The sequence below is a fragment of the Hemiscyllium ocellatum genome, chromosome 21 (genome assembly GCF_020745735.1).
Source record: "Hemiscyllium ocellatum isolate sHemOce1 chromosome 21, sHemOce1.pat.X.cur, whole genome shotgun sequence".
In the NCBI taxonomy this organism is placed as follows: Eukaryota; Metazoa; Chordata; class Chondrichthyes; order Orectolobiformes; family Hemiscylliidae; genus Hemiscyllium; species Hemiscyllium ocellatum.
The window spans coordinates 53,583,898-53,607,002 of record NC_083421.1 but is presented as its reverse complement, the minus strand read 5'-3'; the positions used below and the strand labels follow the sequence as shown (position 1 = coordinate 53,607,002).

General features: G+C 39.8%; 1 protein-coding gene across 2 annotated transcripts in view; it reads left to right on the top strand.

Annotated features, from left to right (window-relative positions):
* The window catches only part of nup188 (nucleoporin 188), a 100,040-nt gene that overhangs the window by 69,564 nt on the left and 7,371 nt on the right, over positions 1 to 23,105 (top strand). For both annotated transcript variants that reach the window (XM_060841481.1, XM_060841480.1), the window contains exons 31-42: positions 3,679 to 3,874; positions 6,947 to 7,024; positions 7,381 to 7,466; positions 8,000 to 8,145; positions 11,296 to 11,483; positions 11,589 to 11,789; positions 13,251 to 13,343; positions 15,441 to 15,599; positions 16,917 to 17,054; positions 17,221 to 17,295; positions 20,427 to 20,636; positions 21,427 to 21,558. In XM_060841481.1, coding sequence (XP_060697464.1) covers positions 3,679 to 3,874; positions 6,947 to 7,024; positions 7,381 to 7,466; positions 8,000 to 8,145; positions 11,296 to 11,483; positions 11,589 to 11,789; positions 13,251 to 13,343; positions 15,441 to 15,599; positions 16,917 to 17,054; positions 17,221 to 17,295; positions 20,427 to 20,636; positions 21,427 to 21,558 — 1,702 coding nt within the window. The remainder of the gene's footprint in view (positions 1 to 3,678; positions 3,875 to 6,946; positions 7,025 to 7,380; positions 7,467 to 7,999; positions 8,146 to 11,295; positions 11,484 to 11,588; positions 11,790 to 13,250; positions 13,344 to 15,440; positions 15,600 to 16,916; positions 17,055 to 17,220; positions 17,296 to 20,426; positions 20,637 to 21,426; positions 21,559 to 23,105) is intronic.

Here is a 23,105-nt window from a genome sequence, read left to right as displayed (position 1 = left end):
GTAGTGTCAATGTGTGAAATAAAAGCTGAAGTAGACCATTTGGCCCCTCAAGTTTGTTCTGCCAGTCAGTAAGATTGTGCTTGATCGATGTGTTTTGAATCCCATATTCCTCCCATCCCTGATAGTCTTTGATTCCCTCCCTAACAGTAATCCGTCTACCATGCTTTAAAATATGAGGCAGTGTGTTCCAGAGTGTCTCCACCATCAGGAAAAGAATCTTCATCTCAATCATAAAATGACAATCTTTAACTCCCTAGTTCTGAACATACCACAGGAATAAACATGCTTTCCAAGTGCATCTTGTCATGATCTTTCTGGATCTTATGCATTTCAATTAAGTCACCCTTTTCTCTTCTAAATGCTAGTGGAAACAAGTTGAATCTTTCCAATTGTTCCTCATTAGGCAAGGCAACTTGCTCATTCTAGATATCAATCTAGTAAATCTCAGCTGAACTAGCCCCAGTACACTTTTTTTCCTGGAATAAGACCAAAACTGCACACCGTATATGAGATGTGATCACACTTGTGCCCTGTATAACTGGAGAACAATGACCTTATGTTTATGTTCAGTTCCTCTCAAAGGATAGTGTTCCATTAGTTGCATTAACTATTTGGTGTACCTGCATATTAATGTTTTAAGAGTCACGAACCTAGGTCCCCTGGAATTCTACCATTATTCTCGACTTCAGTAATGCAAAGTATTTTCCAAAGTGAACAGCTTCACAAAAAAATTTCTTTGCTAGTTTTGTGCCCACACACCTAAGCTATATATATTTGTCTGTCAACTCTTGAATCTTCACGACATTGCTTCCTATCTATCTTTGTCAACTGTGAATTTAGCTACCATGCCTTTGTTTACTTCCTCATTGATGTAGATTGTGAAATGGTGAGGACCCAGCACAGACCGCTCCCAGACTCCACTCCTGCCGGTCTGTGCATTTATGTACACTGTTTTCCTTTAGTCAGCCAAGTTTCTTCTCTTGCTAATATGTTGCCCTCTACAGCACAAGCTTTTATTTTCTTCAATAACTATTGTGGTATCTCACCAAATGCCACCTGGAAACCCAAGTCCATCTACAGTATCCCTCTTAATCACAGCACACTGTTCCTTTGGCAAACTCTAATTCAGTGGCTCGACATGTTTCCCTTTCAAGAAACCATGCTGAATGAGTCTTCCCAATTGCCTTGTTTTTTGAAGTGGCCAGTCATAACCTCTTTAATCAATTCCATCACATTCTCCATGATGGATGTTGAGTTAATTGGCATACAGATTTGTTTTCTGTACCCCTCCCTTTTTGAATGAAGGGGTTAGATTTGCTATTTTACAGTCTGATGGAGCTTCTCCTGAAACTAGATAATTTTTGAAAATTTATTTTAATGTATCTGCAACATGATTAATCACCTTTTTGAAATCCATAGGATTCATTCCATCTGGACTAGAAACTTCTCTGCCTGTCGCTACATCACTTTGCTTAGTACTCCTTGCCTAGTGATGGTAGCTTTTTGCTCCTGCCCATTCCTAAGATATAGCTATTACTAGAATTTTTTTCTTGTCCCCTACAATGAAGATAAAGGCAAAATATTTGTCCCTTTCACCTGATATTTCCTTATTTACTACTAACTCCCATTCTCCAGTTGTAGAGGATCAGTGATCACATTGTTTGCTCATTTCCTTTTTCAATACCTGTAGAATCTCTTGCTAGCTGCTTCACATTTTGAGCTAACTTCCTCTCTCAATCTCAATTTCTTCTTTCAGGCCACATGACTTTTAGTCATTCTTTGCTGTACTTTGTGATCAGTCATCTGGCCTGCCATGCATTTTTGTACTTGTCCCCTAAGATTGAAGCTTTTCCTAACTACATTAGTTGATCATGGGTGGTGGATCCTCCCTTTACAAGTTTTCATGGTAATAATATACTTATTCTGAGCACTCTCAAATATACGTTAAACATCTGCCACTATATCTGTATTGATCTATCCTCTAACCTATTATACAAGTTCGCTTCAGCTAGCTGTCATTCCAAGTGCACATAGTTGTCCTTATTGAAGTTTAAAAATCTAATATTACACCCAATGTTCTCCCTTTTGAGCTGCTGCCTGAGGGATGCCTTTACCAGGCCATCAATCAATACTGTCTCACTATCAAGTCTCCAGTTCCAGAATGTACTGCTCTCAGAAACTCTCAAAAGCATTCTGAGCTGCTTATGCAGGCTACTATTACCTGTATGACTTTTCCAGTTTATATGTATGCTCAAGTCACTTTTCCTTTATAATATTTCTTGTATACTTTGAGTAAAAAGTGAAGTCTACAGATGCTGGAGATCAGAGCTGAAAATGTGTTGCTGATCAAAGCACAGCAGGTCAGGCAGCATCCAAGGAACAGGAAATTCGACGTTTCGGGCCAGAGCCCTTCTGGCCCGAAACGTCGAATTTCCTGTTCCTTGGATGCTGCCTGACCTGCTGTGCTTTGACCAGCAACACATTTTCAGCTTCTTGTATACTTTGCCCAGTATCGTAGTTACTAATAGACTTCTCCCACTAGCAACTTAATTCCGGTACTATTCCTTAACATTGGTGCATCATTACGTTTCCCTTATTTCCTATATTTTTGTTTTCCTTTCTTACCTTGTTTACTTTTTTTATATACCACATCTTTCCACATTTGATTACTTTTTCCTAATATCAGATTAAAGCCCCCACTGCTTCCCTACATGCACATTACAGAAGTAAGCTGCTCTTAGCACCTATTAGGTGTTGACTAACCAAATGGTGCAATCCCCACTTTGTTGAATACTGGTGCTGCTTCATCACGAACTGGAACTCACTTCTTCTGCATCAGTCTTTGAACCATGTGCCTCATCTCTCTCATTTTATATGCTCGATGCCAATTAGCGCATGGCCCAAGTAATCCAAGATTATAATCTTTTGAAGTTTTACTTTTGTGTCTCATTCCTCATGATCTCTGCACAGAGCTTCTTAACATCCACATGGACCATGATGACTCTTTCTTCCTTGCTTGCCAACAGTAGGTCAAAAGTAAGGTGAATTTTGATTAAAGATGAATATTTTCATAATGCATTCAACATGTTAATGTACTGGTAAATTGCTATTATTTTAATATTAGATGTACTGGAATAAATGTCAATGCTGCTTTTTTTTTAAAAAATCCTTCTTCCAGTCAATTTTGTGAAACTTACTCTTCATTTGCAGTTGAGAAAACAGTGAAAGCTGTATAAATCTGTATTTTGAGGACTTTGGTCTACAGGTTTCAATATAAGATTTTCTTTTCCATTACAGTCATAGCTTCCTAGAAATGCTTGCACTTCATGTTAAGATACACATTTTTAACAGATGGGCTGAATGAGGAACTTAGTTTTCTTCTGGTCTCCTTTCTAAGGAGTTTTACTTTATTCCTAAAGTAGTTGTGGTACATAATAATTCAAGTTTGTTTTAAAATTATCCTTTAAAGCTATAACTTGTCACGTGTTTGTAATGGGTTTGCAGTGCCAGCGCAGTCAAATCTTTTTGTCATTTTTCTCCTGATTGACCAATTCCTTACAGTTACAAAGGTGCCAGAGTACTGATCCAATCTTCTGAACTGAAACAAGCCAAATATGAATTGAGGGAATTGATGACAATGTCTAAAAAGTCATTGATTTGTATTATGTTTTCTATCAGGGGTTCTCTGGACCAGTCCTTAAAGCGCACACTGAAGATGTTCTTTGAGAAGAAGCGGTATGAATATTGGTCCGAATACATCAAATCCCTTGTTATTCATATGATGGAGACAGAAACTGAGGGGGCTGCTCCATTTCTAGAGTTCCATATGATAATCTCTGCATGGAGAATGGTTCTTGTACTGGCTACCAATTACGTAAGGAAAAATACCAATTATTTTGAGTATTAATAACTTATAGGAATTTTGTCACCATTATATAGTAGTGACATATACAATTTTTAAAATTTTGCGCTCTCCAAGACCTGGCATGGACGTGAAGCTTAGAATCCTGAGAATCCCTATAGTGTGGGAACAGGCCATTTGGCCAAAAGAGTCCACATCAAGCCTCTGAATAACATCCCACCCAGACCACCACCACCCCCCCCCCCCCCAAAAAAAAACTCTACCCTATGGGCAATTTAGCATTACCAATCCACCAAATTTGCACGTCTTTAGACTGTGGGAGGAAACCAGAGCACCTGGCAGAAACTCATACAGGCACAGGGAGAACATGCAAACTTGACACAGACAGTTGCCTGAGGGTGAATTTGAACCTGCATCCCAAGGCACTGAGAGGCAGCAGTGCTAACCACTGAGCCACTGTTTGAGTTTTTTTAATATACTTTGTTTCATGGGACATGGATGTTGTTAACCAGGCCAATGTTTATTTCCCATCTCTAATTGGCCAGAGGGCAGTCAAGAGTCAGCCACATTTTTTTGGATGTACATTGGCCCCACTGGTTGCTGATGTCAGATTTTCTTACCTGAAGGACATTAGTGAACAGATGTTTTTTTTTCTGGACAGTCAGCAATGGTACATAGTCATCATTAGACTTGAATCCTAAATTTTTATTAAATTCAACTTTCTGCCATGACAGGATTTGAACCTGTGTTCCCAGAGCATTTACCTGGGTCTCTAGATTAATAGTTGTATAGTCATAGAGATGTACAGCTTCCAAACAGACACTTCAGTCCAACTTGTCCATGCCTACTAGATATCCTAAATTAATCTACTCCCTTTTGCCAGCATTTGGCCCATATCCCTCTGACACCTTCCTAATCATACACCCATGCAGATTCTTGATCATTATAATTTCCTAAAGGAAAGATTTACAAGGATGTTGCTAGGGTTGGATTGTTTGAGCTATAGGGAGAGGCTGAATAGGCTGGGGCTATTTTCCCAGGATCGTTGGAGGCTGTGGGGTGACCTTATGGGGGTTTATAAAACCATGAGAACCATTGTTGTGGTTGTGTTCGCCGAGCTGGAAGTTTTTGCTGCAAACGTTTCGTTCCCTGGCTAGGGAACATCATCAGTGCTGTTGGAGCCTCGTGTGAAGCGCTGCTTTGATGTTTCTTCCGGTATTTATATTGGTTTGTTCTTGCCGCTTCCGGGTGTCAGTTTCAGCTGCAGTGATTTGTATGTTGGGTCCAGGTCGATGTGTCTGTTGATGGATGTTCTTGCCGCTTCCGGGTGTCAGTTTCAGCTGTAGTGGTTTGTATATTGGGTCCAGGTCAATGTGTCTGTTGATGGAGTTTGGGGATGAATGCCATGCTTCCAGGAATTCTCTGGCTGTTCTCTGTCCGGCTTGTCCTATGATGGTGGTGTTTTCCCAGTCAAATTCATGTTGATGGTTGTCTGTGTGTATGGCTACTAGTGATAACTGGTCGTGTCGTTTTGTGGCTAGCTGGTGTTCGTGGATGCGGATTGTTAGCTGTCTTCCTGTTTGTCCTATATAGTGTTTTGTGCAGTCCTTGCATGGTATTTTGTAAACTACGTTAGTTTGGCTCATGCTGGGTATTGGGTCCTTTGTTCTAGTGATTTGTTGTCTGAGTGTGGATGTTGGCTTGTGTGCTGTTATGAGTCCTAAGGGTCGCAGTAGTCTGGCTGTCAGTTCTGAGACGCTCCTGATGTATGGTAGAGTGGCTAGTCCTTTGGGTTGTGGCATGTCCTCGTTCCTTGGTCTATCTCTTAGGCATCTGGTGATAAAGTTGCATGGGTATCCGTTTTCGGCGAATACCTTGTATAGATGTTCCTCTTCCTTTTTTCGCAGTTCTGGTGTACTGCAGTGTGTTGTGGCCCTTTTGAATAGTGTCCTGATGCAGCTTCGTTTGTGTGTGTTGGGGTGGTTACTTTCATAGTTTAAGACTTGGTCTGTGTGTGTTGGTTTCCTGTGTACCCTTGTGGTAAATTCTCCGTTGGGTGTTCTCTCTACTAACACGTCTACGAATGGGAGTTGGCTATCCTTTTCCTCTTCTCGTGTGAATCGGATTCCTGTGAGTGTGGCGTTGATGATTCGGTGTGTTTTTTCTATATCTGTGTTTTTGATGATTACAAAGGTGTCATCCACATATCTGATCCAGAGTTTGGGTTGGATTTGTGGTAGGGCTATATGTTCTAACCTTTGCATAACTGCCTCTGCTATGAGTCCCGAGATTGGTGATCCCATGGATGTTCCGTTGATTTGTTCGTATATCTGATTGTTGAATGTAAAGTGTGTAGTGAGGCACAGGTCCAGTGAGAACCATGGACAGGATAAATAGACAGGGTCTATTTCCCAGGGTAGGAGAGTCCAAATCTAGAGGGCAAAGGTTTAAGGTGCAATGGGACAGACATCAAAAGAACCTAAGGGGCAGGTTTTCGTACAGAGGGTGATGCGTGTATGGAATGAGCTGCCAGAGCAAGTGTTGGAGGTTGTTTAGTGATAATATCATTATGGCCATCACTCCCCCCATATTCTGAGAGACTGTCAATTAAATTAATGAAATAGTATATGTGGCTTTATGAAAATAGATTTTAATGGATAGTGCTTGATACACAGTTGACAACTTAAAAGTATTTTTTAGATGTGGGCAAAATTTGTAGGGGGCACACATTTGTCCTGAGTTAACCATGTAGGATGGAACTTTGGATTGCTGTCTGTTTACATAACCATTATACTACTGCTCCCATGTGCTCAGTTATGCAATATGTTCTGGTGACCATGACTAAACATCCCAATTTCAATGAGAAGCTTGACTAATCTTGCCAGTCTTTATGTTACTCTTTCTTTCAAGTGTGTAAAAATGGCAGTGGGTGCATATGCAATAGATTGAAGGCCACTTCCCCTTTTTTAAATTTTATGTCCAATCTAGGATGTTAATATCCCTGCAGATTAACCAGTACGTCGAACCACTTACATTGTGCAATAGCACTCGTATCGCCAAATAATTGAGGTTTTTCTTCCCCAGGTCGAGGTAATGCATCTGTGTGATAATTCTCTACGGTTGCAGTTATTGCAAGATGTTCTAGAGGGAACCAAAGTTTTGGTGAGTTCTTCTGTAATGCAATCAAATTCCTGAAAAAAAATTTTGTTGAACTTTGTCTTACACTCTTCAGCACAATTTGCAAGAAATACCAGTGTAAAAGGCAAACCACATACTGCATGAGAGTGCTGATTGATTGATAGGTGGACTCTGGTCAAGGCATTGCTATGGATCTTAATTCATAATGTTAAATTGATGGGACTTGAGAACATGTGTGTCACACACACGCACACGCACACACACAGTTCTTACACATGTTCTGATAAGATTTACATTCGTTGGAAGTGTGCATGTTTGTTTCAAGCCCACCTTTTTACACTTGACTCTTGCTTTAAAAAAAATGCCTTTCTTTTTGATAGCTGTTGGTGCCTTCATCTGCTTCATGTTTGCGAATGGGGTCTATGTTGGCAACACTCCTCCTAATCTTGTTGAAACAATGGAAAAGGTAGGAAGCAAAAGTATGCAGTTGAAGAAACCAGAGTAACATCTTTTGCATTTTTCAACATGGATTGTGCATTTCAATTGAAATTTATGCGAAATTTCACCTATTTTGTTGCCTGTTATTTCCTAGAAAACGTTAAAAATTGTGATAATATATAGTGCTTCATGTATATTAAATATGCTGAAAAGGGCAAATTATTTTTGCATGCCCAATTCCAGATCCTGGCACAAATTGAGAGCATATCTCTGAATGTTGCTTTGTTTCTATTATTACAGTAGTCCCCCCTCCATACCCGGGGGGGGGATAGGTTCCAATGCGGAATCCCAAAACTGCAATTTGGAGCGAACCCATTCATTTAAATGGGAAATTTACCTCCCTGGTCCCGGTTCTGGAACATTCCATATAATCTGTTCGGGTTGTGGAAAACTATTTCGCCTTGTAATCTTATTTAAGGAATGAAATATAATGCAGATCTTTGGCCGGTAATGATGTAATGGTGCAAAACACTGGGTTTCCAATTTTCTTTCCCTTTTCAGCATCATTGTTCAAGTGTCTAAAATTCTGGACCCACTGGACCAAATTCTAGAGAGTCTGTCACAGAGTAACCAGTACTTTATGGAGAAGACCAAAGCAAAAATATTTTCGGCTATCATAACTACTCTTCAGATCAAACGGTTGCGAGGTGAGGATGTCAGTTTCTTTCTTAATACTTCCACAGAGATTGCATCCTGTGTTGCCTTAAAGCAGTGTTCGGGTTTGCCATGAAAAGCGGGTATATGTCTAGTGGCGAAGGTTAGCACCCTTAAAACAAAAAATGAAATGGGCTCCACATGAAACAGGATGACGCACATCTAAAACTAAGATGTTGGGCATGTGGGAAGGCATATAATTTGCAGCAATACTTGTTCTTATAAAATTCAGAACGATGATTTGCTTTAGGAAAGAAAAAGGCCATGGTTAGTTTAATGTGCTTTTTGTCAATTACTCCAGTTGTTTTTGAAAAGATGGTATTACTGTCGTTTCACTCAGCGAGTGTCAAAGCTTATACAGCAAATTTTGTTTTAATGGTATCTTATGAATGGGCACTCTTGATAAACTCGAGCTTAAGCTCTGATCTCCAGCATCTGCAGTCCTCACTTTTTCCACTCTTGATAAACTAGCAAAGATTATACACTCAAATATCAGAAGTTTATTGTATTGCAATCTCCACAAGTCTGAGTAGTCAGTTGAAGGTACAAGTGAGAAAGTTCTTTGCTGGTAAGTTTTATTTAAGGCAAAGATGCATTATTATTTGTGATTTATGCTGTAAATAAAGTATAACCGTACTACAGTATAACAGGTAAAAGTATTACAGTTCTATGAACTTAGTGTGTTTCTACATTGATTATGTGGACCTCTTGATCATCTGGTCTTCCTGGTCCAATAGGTGTCAGTTAGCAAAATACTTGTTGTACTTATATTGTTTGTTGTACTATAATCTCGTAGCCCTTACAGGAACACACTGCACACTCTAGAAACTGACACCAGGCACATGTCTATTTGACTGCAAACATCACCAACCGCAGTCTGGTAATTCCAGGTTTTAACCACCACAAAATGTCTTGGCGACCCTCAACAGTTTGAGGATGGGCCATGGAAGACATGCTCACTTGGTCTGTAAGTTGAAATGAGGAACAGTTCAAATTATTACACTCGCATCATTGTTGCACATACTGAACTTCCCCGAGGGATTGATTCCCAGTGGCATCATCACCGTTCGTACTGCAACAGCTGACTGTTGAATTGATTGTTAACCTTGCCGCTGAATTGTAACTGCTTCCCAGCTGTATGGATTTTTTTAAAAAGTGGGATTGAAAACATTAAATTATAATACTTAAAATTCATGATATAAATATTTTTCAAGATTCAGGTAATTGATTATAAAAGCAAAATTTTGTGCATGGTAAAATTCTGAAACTTAATGCAGAAAGTGCTGGAAAATTTTATCAGGTTTGGTAGCACCTGTGGAAAAGAAAGGTTAGAGTGTCAGGACATTAACCCTCTATCTGAGCTTCTGAACAATTGCTCGCTAGGGAATTGGTATTGGTGAAGAGTCTGAGAGGTGATAGTTGAACTGACTTGATGCGGACAGAAGCACTTTGGATGACCTCAAGTTTGTTAGCGTATGGGGTGGTAAGTAGCTGCATGTTGGAATAGTCAAGTGTAGAGGTAAAAAGAATGGAATGGAGATTCCTACACTGGAAGAGCAATGTTGGGTGGTGGGTGATGCACATAATGGATACAGCTGGTCTTAATGATGGTACAAGTGTGTGTTTGGAAGCTCATCTCGGGATTGGGTATGACACCTAGGTTGTGAACAATCTGTTTGCTCTCAGACAGGGAGAGGACTGGAGTCAGGGAGGCGACAGTTTGTGGTTGGACTAAGACAATGGCATCAGTCTTACTAGTACTTAATTGGAAATTTCTGTTCATCGAGATGCCAGCCTTAATTTAGAGACCGTGTTAGGGTTGAGGGAAGTGGAGTGCTGGTGGATATCATCAGTGCACATGTGGAACTTGCTGTGTTTTTGGATATTTATGCTGATGGGTAACTTGTAGATGAGGAAAAACAGGACAAGGATAGATCATTGAGGGACAACAGAGGCAGCTTTTGTAGCAGTGAAGTCCCATCAAGTTGGATGATAGCGAGAATTTTGAAGAAATGGTGTGACTACCTGTCAAGAACTGGAAAGGAGAAAGAAAGCTTCCCTTTTGTGGCTAACAGCCATTTTTGTACTATGGGAGAAATATATGCCTGATTGAAGTTCTGGGCAACATGCTGGTGATGGTATATTTGCAGAATTTTCAGAGCTAAGGATGATTGAAATGGTGTAATTGACTGCAACAGCATTCAGGTCAATTGCCTTTTGAGAAGAGAGGTGATGATTGCTACCTTTGTAGGACAGAACCTGAGGAGAGAACAATAAATAATTGCTTATGTGGGATCCACGAGATGAGGTTTGGTGATCGGAAAGTTGGTGGGAATTGTGTTGGGAAGGCAGGCAATGAGTCTCATAGGCAAGATGAGTTTAAACAAAGAATGAGTAAAAATAGGAGAAACACTAGAGAAAGATGCAACTGTAGAGTTGGAGGAGCGGAAGCCTTGGCAGTGCTTCAGCCTGCTGTATCCAGGCATAGATGGGAAATGAGAGAGCTGATCAGTCAGTCTCCGTCGAAGATGTCAATGGCCGCCTCATGCTTGCTCGAGGTGGATGAAGGAGACGTGAGAAGAATTTAACACACTGGCTTGAGATTGAGAAAAGAAGCAGGGGAATATGATGGTTACCTTTGTATTCCAGCATGATTTTGGAACAAGGTGACATTTTCACAGTTGAGAACATAAGCTGGTGGTGCTTTAAGCAATTCGCCCAGATCTGGCATGGAATGTCTAAACCATTTTTTTTTAAACCATTTACATTCAAGGCTCCACCTCTGAGTTGAAGGATATGGAAATCCAGTTTAGTGCTGAGCACATGGCAAGGTGAGAGATAGAAATGGTTTTCTTTGGTGTGAGGGCATTGAAGGTGACGATGAAGGTTGTGATTGAGCAGACCGTTAGCTGAAGAAGTGAATTTAAATTACATTTTCACGTGACAGGCATGTCATTTAGAGAAATGGATTTGACAGGAGCAAGTATTTATGTTGTATACAATATTTGTAAAATCATTTTGTATATTGTAAATTACCTGAGCTGTACACACTTCGTATTTCAAATTTGGTTATCCTCCTGTTTTTTTCAGTTCACTTGCCGTTATCTACTGGTATACAGTTCACAATTTTTAATCTTTTTTAGTTTCTGACATCTCCCAGTATTCCCAAATGCTCCTGACTGTATGTGAGACCATACATAATGAGGCAATTGTTCTGTTTGACCAAACACATCATGCACTGACAACAGGAGACGCTGGTTTGTCTGATGATAAGGATTGTATGGAGACAGATTGTGCACCACGGCTACACCACAAGGACCAGAAAGATGGGGTAAGGGAGAAAACAATTGTATGATTAAATAACTAGGAGAGGGCTGATCTAAATCTAATAATGTGACATTTATGGCTATGGTATAATTAGTCATCTTGTCTCCAGGTATGTGTGCTGGCTCTGCATTTGTCCAAAGAACTTTATGAAATGGATGAAAGTGGCAACCATTTATTTTTGATTACTCGGAAAGTTCCATTCCTTCCTGCCATGCTTAGTACCCTGGAACTTAGCCTTCGAGTCAAACAAAATCTACATTTTGCAGAGGCATCTCTGCACTTGCTTTTAGTATTATCCAGAACTCAGCAGGTATGTACTTTTTAAAAAATCCTAATAGTTTTAATAATGCAGGTAAGACAACCTTTATCCGAAATCTGAGAAACTCCAAAGTTCAAAGGTGTTTTTGTGAAGTTTTTATCTCATTGACAAGGTTGTTTGGTGTGCAAATGGTTAACCCATCTCCACACCCATTTGATGCATGTCACTCAGATGTGACATAGGGGTGGTGCATGGCCCAGCACTGGCAGGCCTCAATTCTGTCTCAGGGCCCATTATTCTGTGAGGCTGTTGTTTGGTAAGATTTTTTTAAAATTTCACTGTTGAACTCTCACTTAATCTGAAATTCGAAAAATTCCAAATTCTGAAAACCAGCTGGTCCCTAGCATTTCAGATAAAGGATTGTGTATCTGGTTGCCTGTGAGGGTTAATTAAAAACAGAAAATGCTAGAAATTCTTAACAGGTCTTGTATCAGTGGAAGCGAGAAGCAGTTGACATGTCATGGTGGTGATCTTTTCTCAACAGATTTCCTCCTTCAGGAAGGACTTCTCCACCTCCTGATGCTAGATTGGAGTGGTGCTGGAAAAGCACAGCAGGTCGGGCAGCATCCAAGGAGCAGGAAAATCGATGGTACGAGCAGTTCCTGATGAAGGGCTTTTGCCCGAAACATCGGTTTTCCTGCTCCTCAGATGCTGCCTGACCTGTGCTTTTCCAGCAGCATTCTGATCTCTAGCATCTACAATACCCACTTCCATCTCCTGATGCTACCTATCTTGCTGTGTTCTTCCAGTCTTCTGCCTGTCCATTTTATAAGTATGTCAATCATATGGAATGATTACAAATTTGTAAGGCTGAACATTGAATTTGTTATTTCCAAGTATTTTCAAGTAGTAAATAAAATATTATAGTCCTCTCACAACAATGAGGTCACATTTAGTACATTGCTATAAATCTCAGGATATTGCAGATGCAGTTTAAAACAAAATAACATTTTGCCACATAAGGAGATATTAGGCCAAATGTCTGAAGGCATAGTGATTGTAGGTTTTCAGGAGTGTCTAAAGGAAGAAAATGAGACAGAAGAGTTTGAGAGCATATTCCAGAGCTTGGTGCTTCAGCAATGCAAGTATGGTTACCATGGTTGGAACAATTAAAATTGGGGATGCTCACGCCAGAATTGGAAGAATGCAGGTTTCTCAAGATTGTGGACCTAGAGGTGATTACATGGAAAGATTTGAAAACAAGGTTATGAATTTTAAAATAAATCTATTTGCTTGACTGGGAACCAATGTCGGTCAGATTTAATAGGAAAATAGGACTTGGTATGGATTAAAACACGGATAGTAGCATCTTGGATCACTTCATTTTATGTTATATGGCTCTTGATTTGTGTTTTAATAAAGTCAATTACTTCAATGCTGTACATTTAACCATAAGTTAGTTCATGTGAAGAAATTATTCTCTATTAATTTCAAGTTTTTCTTTGTTTTCAGGGAGCGGCTATAGTGGCAGGAGCTGGTGTCCTACCAAGCATTTGTCTGCCCCTCCTAAGCGTTTACCAGCTTAGTACAAATGGAACTGCACAGGTAATGCCGACTGTGATGCAGGACAAAAACGATAGGAGTTGTTTGGAGATCTAGTGTGACGTGTATACCCGTTAAATTATGTTTAGCTTAAATCTTGTGTTGAAATTATATCTCATATTGAGAACTAAGATTCATAGACAGAAGACGACCATTTCATCCATTCTTTGTGTTTAGATTAGATTAGATTACTTTAATTAGATTACTTAGTGTGGAAACAAGCCGTTCGGCCCAACAAGTCCACACCGACCGCCGAAGCGTAACCCACCCAGATCCATTCCCCTACATTTACCCCTTCATCTAACATGGCCAATTTGCCTAACCTGCACATTTTTTGGATTGTGGGAGGAAACCGGAGCACCCGGAGGAGAATGTGCAAACACAGTCAGTCGCCTGAGGCGGGAATTGAACCTGGGTCTCTGGCGCTGTGAGGCAACAGTGCTAACCACTGTGCCGCCCACGGTGTTGTCCCTTTAAAGGAAAAATTCACTTAAAACCACTCGCCATCTTGGAATATTGAACATTCTTCCTTTACAGATAATTCAAATTTACTATCTCCACATTTTCAAGCAGTGCATTCTAGCTCCTAACCACTCAATATGAAAATATTTTTAATCATGTTGCCATTCTTTTAGCCAATTGCCTTAAATCTGTACCCTTTGGTTTTTGATCTGTTCCCCAGAAGACATAGTTTCTATTTATTCTTTCCTGCCTGCTCACAATTATGATATTTCTATGTAATCTGAGCTCAGTTTTCTCTTCAAAGTTAACAGTCATAACTTGTCCAATCTATCTATGTAATTGCAGTTCCTCATCCCTGGAACCGTTCTATAATCTTTTCTGCACCTTTTTAAATCCAAAGAGTGGAGCCCAGATCTGAATACAATGTTCCAGTTGAGACCATGCCAGTGTTTTATAAGTTTTAATGTAACTTCCTTCCTTTTATATTTGATGTTTCTGACGTCACTAGGGGAACAAGTACTGAGCAAACCACTGGGATTAAAGGCAGGCAAGTCCCCAGGGCCTGATGATCTGCATCCTAGGTTCTTGGAGGAAGTGGCAGGAGAGAGATTGGATCCACTGGTTATAATATTCCACAATTTCCTGGATGCGGGAAAGTTTTGGGAATTAAAAAAAATGATAATATAATGCCCTCATTCAAAAATTGAGGGAGGTGGAAAGCAGAGTCAGTCTCCAGAGTAGCACACATACACATACAGCCACATACACAACTTTTCGCTGCACCTTTGACAGGTTCCACCTTTGACCTGTACAGGACAATGTATGGAGAAGGGAGGTTTAGTGTAGACCCCTGTGTAGAACTCCAGGGAATGTGTATGTAGATAGAGAGAGGGGACAGGAGGTCAGTCATTTGGAGATGCTGCCTGGACTTGCATCCATCAGGACTGTTCTCGGCAGCATTTCAGGAAGCGGAGTTCACTTTTAATCTTTTGTAAGCAAAAGATGCAATCAGTGTTGTTAACACATCTTTGATGTAATGTTTCTATCGGGACCTTGAGATCTCCTTTGGATACGCTGATATTGGGATAATTGATATTTGGATAATCGCGGTTCCTCTGTCTCTAACTGGAGGGGATGTGTTTATAGCTGTATCACAGACTAATGTAATGCATTATATGTCTATAGTTATGCTAAGCAAGATGGCTTATTAACTTCTGTGTTAATTCAGTTAGGTTAAAATGACTTGATTCTTAGTTTTTAAAGTGGGCGGCACAGTGGTTAGCACTGCTGCCTCACAGCACCTGAGACCCGGGTTCAATTCCCGACTCAGGCGACTGACTGTGTGGAGTTTGCACATTCTCCCTGTGTCTGCGTGGGTTTCCTCCGGGTGCTCCGGTTTCCTCCCACAGTCCAAAGATGTGCGGGTCAGGTGAATTGGCCATGCTAAATTGCCCGTAGTGTTAGGTGAAGGGGTAAATGTAGGGGTATGAGTGGGTTGCGCTTCGGTGGGTCGGTGTGGACTTGTTGGGCCGAAGGGCCTGTTTCCACACTGTAAGTAATCTAATCTAAAAAAAACACACTGCTTATCGGATCACAAATGTCTCAACTCTATTTAAAAACTTTTTTTCTATATTTCAGACTTTGGGATCCTCCCGCAAGTCTCTGGATGCCCCCTCCTGGCCAGGTGTTTATCGGCTCACCATGTCACTCATGGAAAGACTTTTAAAATCACTCCGCTACAACTTCCTTTCAGAAGCATTAGATTTTGTTGGGGTTCATCAAGAGCGGATATTGCAGGTGTGGGCCAGTTTTTCTTTTGGAACATTTAAAACTGTACTAAGCTTGTCGAATTTCTTAACATTTTCCATAAATTCCAATTCTACATTTGTTTCAACATGTCTGTTTAGCATACAATTGAAGTGGGACATATTTTCTGGGGGGTTGCATTTGCAGCATCCTATTTAATGAATGTGCATAAATTACTTGAAAAATTAAAATCATTGTTACTGAACTGTTTTGCTAATTCTGCCTTTTTTGAGAAGTTTTCAAAACCGTGAATGATCCGTATGGAGTAGATGGGGAGAAAACTGTTCCCGTTTGTAAAAGGAATATGAATGGGAGGATTTAAAGGAACTTGCAAATAAAGCAAGGGAGATATGTGAAACTTCTTCACTCAATGAGCAGTTAGGATGAGGAATGCAATGTGTGGAAATGTAGTGGAGGCAGTTTCAATTGAGGCATTCAAGAGGTTATAATATTCCTATATTGGATTTAAAAAGTAATGTGCAAATGTATGGGGGGGAGCAAAACAGACATGTGAATTTGAAGAGCGGAGGTATGGTGTGCTCTGAATCATCTCTTGTGCTGTAGGAATTTATGATTCAGGAGGCCGAATTTGAGGCTACAGTATAAATGCCACTGAAGAACTTGCTGCTCTGATATAACTCTTTAACTATCCATGCATAACTACTTGATATTCTACTAAGAGAGGTGAGAAAGGATGTGCTTTCCCTAGAGTTCATTAGATTGATTCCTGAAATGGATTGTTTTTCAAGTGACAAAAACAGGAATTGCTGGAAAAGCTCAGGTCCGACTGCATCTGTGGAGAGAAATCAGAGTTAACGTTTCGAGTCAAGTGACCCTTCCTCAGAAGTACTCAGAATTCAAGTGATGTTGACTAAGATTTGAAATATTCAAGACTCGGCTTGATAAATGGTTATATACAAATGAGGATGGAGGAAGTGTGGATGTGGGAGAAAATCAAATTTCAGTCTGGGCCACCTTGAATGGTACAATAGGTTAGAATTGCCAAATGCTAGATACTCTGTTTGAATGCTCAGATTAGCCATGGATATCTTCCAGGCCACTAGATGGTGCACTTTCCAGAATAATAACATGGTCTCAGTAACATATCTGTATCTCACCAACAGTTGCTTTCTGCCTGTTAATCCTGGATTGACATGAAAGAGGTCTTTGAAAAATCCAGTATGTTAACGACATATCTAAAGGATGGTTTTAGGTCATTTTAAATTTATGAATAGATGGAGCTTTTAAAGCAGTATATTGATTTTGTACATCAATGCATCTGTTGTTATCTTTGATCAACTTGCATAGTGTTTGGATGCAGTCCGGAAGGTGCAGAGCTTGGCTTGCCTCGATGAAGTTGATCACACGGTTGGATTCATTCTTCAGCTCTCCAACTTCATCAAAGAGTGGCGTTTTCACCTGCCACAGCTCCTTAGAGATGTACAGGTATGCTTTCGCTCAAGCATTTTATAATCTGGAATTTTAGTGATCACTTCCTCTTCTCAAATAATTGAAATCCTCTCAATGTTCCAGTTGAGCTATTTAATCAAATGTAATCAGAGGTAAGAACCTCAGCGTTTTTCATCTTAATCACCTTTTCTGTGTATTACAGGTGAACCTATGTTACCTATGTCAGACATGCACTTTTCTGCTTCATAGTCCAAAGGTGCTTCAGCATTATTTGCAGGTCAGTACATATTGTCTTTTGATTTGACTTGAGCTATGATTGTAAAATGTCAAATATTTAATACCTTAGTTTAAAGTGAATTGCATTGAAATGATATGGTTGCTAAATTTGCTCATGGTATAAAGATTGAAAATAAATTGTGAACAGAGAACAGACTCTACAAGTGAATACATTGTGGATAGGTTGTGAGTAGGCAAAATTTTGGCAGATGGAATTGTCCACTTGGACAGGAAGGTTAGAAAAGCAGCATATTATTCAAACAGAAAAAGATTGCAGAACTAGAAGGCATGAGGTATCTGGGACTCCTGATACATGAATCATAAATGAATGTTTGCAGGTACAGCAAATGATTTGGAATCAAACTGTTAGTTTTATTGGAGGAAAGGAATATAAAATTTGGGACACTTTGCTACAATGGTGTAGAGCTTTGAGGCTACATTGAAGTGCTGTGTACAGATTTGTTCTCCTAATCTCCAAAGGATATAAATGCAATGAAAACAATTCAGAGAAGGTTCACTTAACTGATACCTTGGATGGAGTTGGTTTATCTAATGAGGAAATGTTGATGTTGGATGTTTTTCCCTTGTGGAAAAGACCAGAACTAGAGGGTACGGTTTAAAAATTAGGGGTCTCCAGTTTAAGATGGAGATGAGAAAGAAAGTTTTTTCCTCAGTTGTGAGTATTTGTAACTCTTTTATAGAGTCATAGAGATGTACAGCATGGAAACAGACCCTTCCGTCCAACCTGTCCATGCCGACCAGATATCCCAACCCAATCTAGTCCCTTCTGCCAGCACTCAGCCCATATCCCTCCAAACCCTTCCTATTCATATACCCATCCAATGCCTCTTAAATGTTGCAATTGTACCAGCCTCCACCACTTCCTCTGGCAGCTCATTCCATATACGTACCATCCTCTGTGTGAAAAAGTTGCCCCATAGGTCTCTTTTATTATCTTTCTCCTCTCACCTAAACCTATGCCCTCTAGTTCTGGACTCCCTGACCCTAGGGAAAAGACTTTGCCTATTTACCCTATCCATGCCCCTCATAATTTTGTAAACCTTTATAAGGTCACTCCTAAGCTTCCGACACTCCAGGGAAAATAGCCCCAGCCTGCTCAGCCTCACCCTATAGCTTAAATCCTCCAATTCTGGCAACACCCTTGTAAATCTTTTCTGAATCCTTTCAAGTTTCACAACATCTTTCTGATAGGAAGACCAGAATTGCAATATTCCAACGGTGGCCTAACCAATGTCCTGTACAGCTGCAACATGACCTCCCAACTCTTGTACTCAATATTCTGACCAATAAAAGAAAGCATCCAAACGCCGCCTTCACTGTCCTACCTACCTGCGACTTCACTTTCAAGGAGCTATGAACCTGCACTCCAAGGTCTCTTTGTTCAGCAACACTCCCTCGGACCTTACCAGTAAGCCTATAAATCCTGTAAAATTTACTTTTCCAAAATGCAGCACCTCACATTTATCTGAATTAAACTCCATCTGCCACTTCTCAGCCTATTGGCCCATCTGGTCAAGATCCTGTTGTAATCTGAGGTAACCCTCTTTGCTGTCCACTGCACGTCCAATTTTGGTGTCATCTGCAAACTTACTAACTGTACCTTTTATGCTCGCCTCCAAATCATTTATGTAAATGACAGAAAGTAGAGGACCCAGCACCGATCCTTGTGGCACTCCACTGGTCACATGCCTCCAGTCTGAAAAATAACCCTCCACCACACCCTCTGTCTTCTACCTTTGAGCCAGTTCTGTATCCAAATGGCAAGTTCTCCCTGTATTCAGTGAGATGTAACCTTGCTAATCAGTCTCCCATGGAGAACCTTGTCGAATGCCTTACTGAAGTCCATATAGATCACATCTACCGCTCTGCCCTCATCAATCTTCTTTGTTACTTCCTCAAAAAACACAATCGAGTTTGTGAGACATGATTTTCTGCAGAGAGTAGTGGAGATGTGAGTCATTGAATGTTATGACAGAGCAGGATAGATTCTTGACTAACAAGGGGGTCTGTGGTTATTTGGGCTAGATAAAACTGTAACACCGATGATCTTAATAAATGGCAGGGCAAACTAGAGGGTCTGATCTATTCTTGGTTTTAAATCATATGTTCATATGTATGTAAGATTTGAGCCTTTATGTAAAAGCATTGTGTGTTAATTTGAATCTTGAGTTGTGGGTTTTATGAATGAAATGACATAACCAATCCACTTGCTAACCTTTTCCCAGTGTATCAGGTTTAGAAACCAGCTGACCAAAACAGAAAAACATGTTCTTTAATTTGTCCCTCTAATCCAAAGGGTTACTTCCTGCCCCAAAGCCTTAGAAGTGAAGATGATCCAGGTTCTGTTGCTGCTGTGGGCAGAATCACAATAACAGATTTCTAGTCTGGATGCCCTTACTTGAAAGTATTGTGGGGATAGTCAGCTTATGATAGGGTTACCTTGGATGAAGTCTTTCAAAATTAGCACTCACCATGCATGTACAACATGAATAATGGCTGTAGGGCGAATGACAGTGGAAATCAATGAGTGAGTTAAACGTTTTGAGAGAAGAGGATGGATGGGGGGGTGTGGGGCTAGTGGAGAATGTCAGCTAGGGTTTTAAATAAAGACAGTACTTGAATTTGATTTTGTACCGGATTGCAGAGACTGAGTGAAGTCTATTGCAAACTCCTTACAGAAAGTTGACTTCTAATACTTTTATTTATGGGTGTTATAGATGACCTTATTTATTCATGAGGCAAATCTTGGACAACAAATGTTTCATTTTTAGAAGCGATTTTGGGGGTTTCTCTCAGATACATTGCTGTAGATGATAAAAAAAATTGAAATAATTGGAAATTAGATGTTTGGCTGCTGCATATGTTTAAAATCGAGTTGTTCATATATGGAAGTGCTGTGATGATGAAATTGGCAATTCTTGTATAAAAATGCATTGGGATAGTCTCAGTTGAGACTTCAATGACATTGGTGTACAGTGTACATGCATTGCAAGTTTAGTCAAGAAAGTGAAGCCATCAGAATGAGGGAGTGTTTCTATATTTTAAAAGTTGAATATGTAACCCCTAGGAGAAAATGAACAGTATTTTTGTCAAATATAATTGCCTTCACAGGTGAAGAATGGTGACACTATACCATCTGCAATTCTCCCTCGACAACCAAAATCCATTCAGACTCCAACGAAACAACAAAATACAGAAAAAGAGGAAATAGAGCAGCGTGCACTACTGAAAGTCCAGTCTAGTCTGCTTAGGATTCTGAGTAAGACATTAGCAGCTGTTCGACACTTTACCCCAGATCTCTCCCAGATACTGCTGGACCAGGTAAATAACTGTTGCCTAAGAATTCCTGCAATAAACATAGCTGATTATTAAAAGCAAAAATAGTTTGCTGTTTGTTACTGAGATTTCCAGTGTGATGCCTCACTAGTATAATATGCTGGAATCATGGTCCATATAAATTTTTCATGCCTTTCTTGGCAGCGTGGTCATGAAATGCGCAGTCTTATGAATAGGACTTTGTGTGGGAATGAAGTCTATTAACATTGAAATCACTTACACTGGCAAACTACACAAGTAGTTTATTTGATGACCTGATGTTAATATTGCTAGGCTATTAAACCAGAAGCTCAGCTCATGATCTGGGGACCTGGGTTTGAATCCCACTATTGTCAGTTGCAATTTGAATTCCATAAAGTTAAGAACCTACTTATGACCATGAAAGCACTGTTGATCATCAAAAACCCCCCTCTGACTCGTTAATGTCCTGTACAGAAGGAAATCTGCCATCCTCAACCAGTCTGGTCTACGTGTGATTGACTCTCAACTGCCCTGTAAAATGGCCTAGCAAGCCATTCAGTTCAAGGGCTGCTAGAGATGGACAAAAACGCTGGTCACCCAGCGATGTCCATATTGTACGCGTGAATACCAAAGAGCTATCAGCTTGCCTATTATATTGAAGCATATGTATGGGTATTTGGACTGAAAAGAATCATTCTGCTGGAATCTCACCTACTGGTACCATGATTCTCTCTGCCAAATACATAATGTAGAAGAATGCTAATGGACACCTTTTCTTCTTTCCGTTGTATATAATGTTGTTTTATTTGTATAGTCCCTGGATCTGGCTGAATATGATATGCTTTTTGTCCTGAGCTTTACGACTCCGGCATTTGACTCTGATGTTGCTCCGTCATTTGGTACTCTACTAGCAACTGTGAACGTTGTCTTGAACATGCAGGGAGAGGTAAGATTTTGAAGTGTCATCACCTTAATATGACAATCCAATGACACATGAATCAGTGGCTGAAAGTTTGGACTACAGATAGTCAGTTTTTTTTGATTTTATTTTACATTTTGCATTTTATCTTCAGAGGTTCCAGCTGCCTTCTCAGAGTAATGAATGCATGCAGCCTTTGCTGTATCTAATTTTCTGCATTATCAAATCAGTGACACTTGCTAGAGTACAGTTCCCCAAACTCTGACAATTTTCCAGTATGTCGTGATCATTTTTCTTTTATGAGCCATGACTGTGACCATTAGTTTGAATGAGACTACCAGATATTCTTACTGTAGTTTCAGAATTTCAGCAAAGCTTATTTGAGACACTGAGTCAAACTGTAATGCCAACATTGCTATCCTGTCAAGATCTGATAAGTCAGTACAGCTTGGGGATCTAATGCATGTTGTTCGTTTGAATGCCTTAAATCATCAGGAAATCTCAAGAGTGAGCTACGTTCAGATGTTTAAACTGTTCCAGCCTTTTAATGTAAAGTAAAATGCATTGTCAACTTACTCATGGCGATTAGTTGCTTATAGAATTAAGTATCTATTCCGTATGTATGATATAAAATGTGTTGTCATTTACACAAGTTGCTGGACATAGTAATAAAGGAGGAAAAGCATTTTAGGGATTTATATTCCTGCCAGAGCTATTTATGGTCTAATATACATCAGGATCTACTTCAAAAATTGTCTTTAATTGATTTCAGGATTTATCTGTGTAGCAATTAGACATCTTGGCCTTAAATATACACCAATTATTGGAATAGTATATTGTATATTATGTGGGACACTGTTTTTGTATTTTGTCCAAAGATGTTCTATCCTATGCTATAAGCAATGTTGTGGCATTTGTGTTAGTTTAATATTGTAACTGCACCTCTAATATTGACTGTACCCACTCTGCTAATCACAAACCATTCTTCAATTTAACTTATCAAAAGTTTCTTCTGCACCCTAGTAGAATATTATGTGAATGGCAATTGAAAGACTAGGAGACACATAACTATTTTTTATCCTTTGTTTCAAAACTATAGTAACCATGGAACAATTTCAGGAAGAGCTCACCTTTTCAAATTTTTTTTACATTGTTTACAACTATGTTTGTTTCTGAGAGCACCTGTAGCAACAATCAGTTTGTGATTTTTAGATAAAATGCATAATTGAGAAACATCTCCAGTGTGAGAGTGCATTTTATTTTCCCTGTAGACTCTTTGAGATTAATAAATTGAAGCTTCACTTCATCTGGAAACCCCAGAAATAGGACTGGATGCAAGGTTGCCGCTTCTAATGGTTGTCGAGTGACCTCTGCTGGCACATATGTAACTCAAGAATGTTCTGGACTGTTAAACGATTGTTTAAGCCCTTCCTGAATGGTCTGTTCAAACTGGCTTATGAAAGATGATCAGCTGAGTGAGTTACCAGCAGGCACCCACCACAAATAGAACTTAAAGAAACGGGAAACCTAAATACACAAGCTCACAAATAGCAAATATATGCATACTAATATTT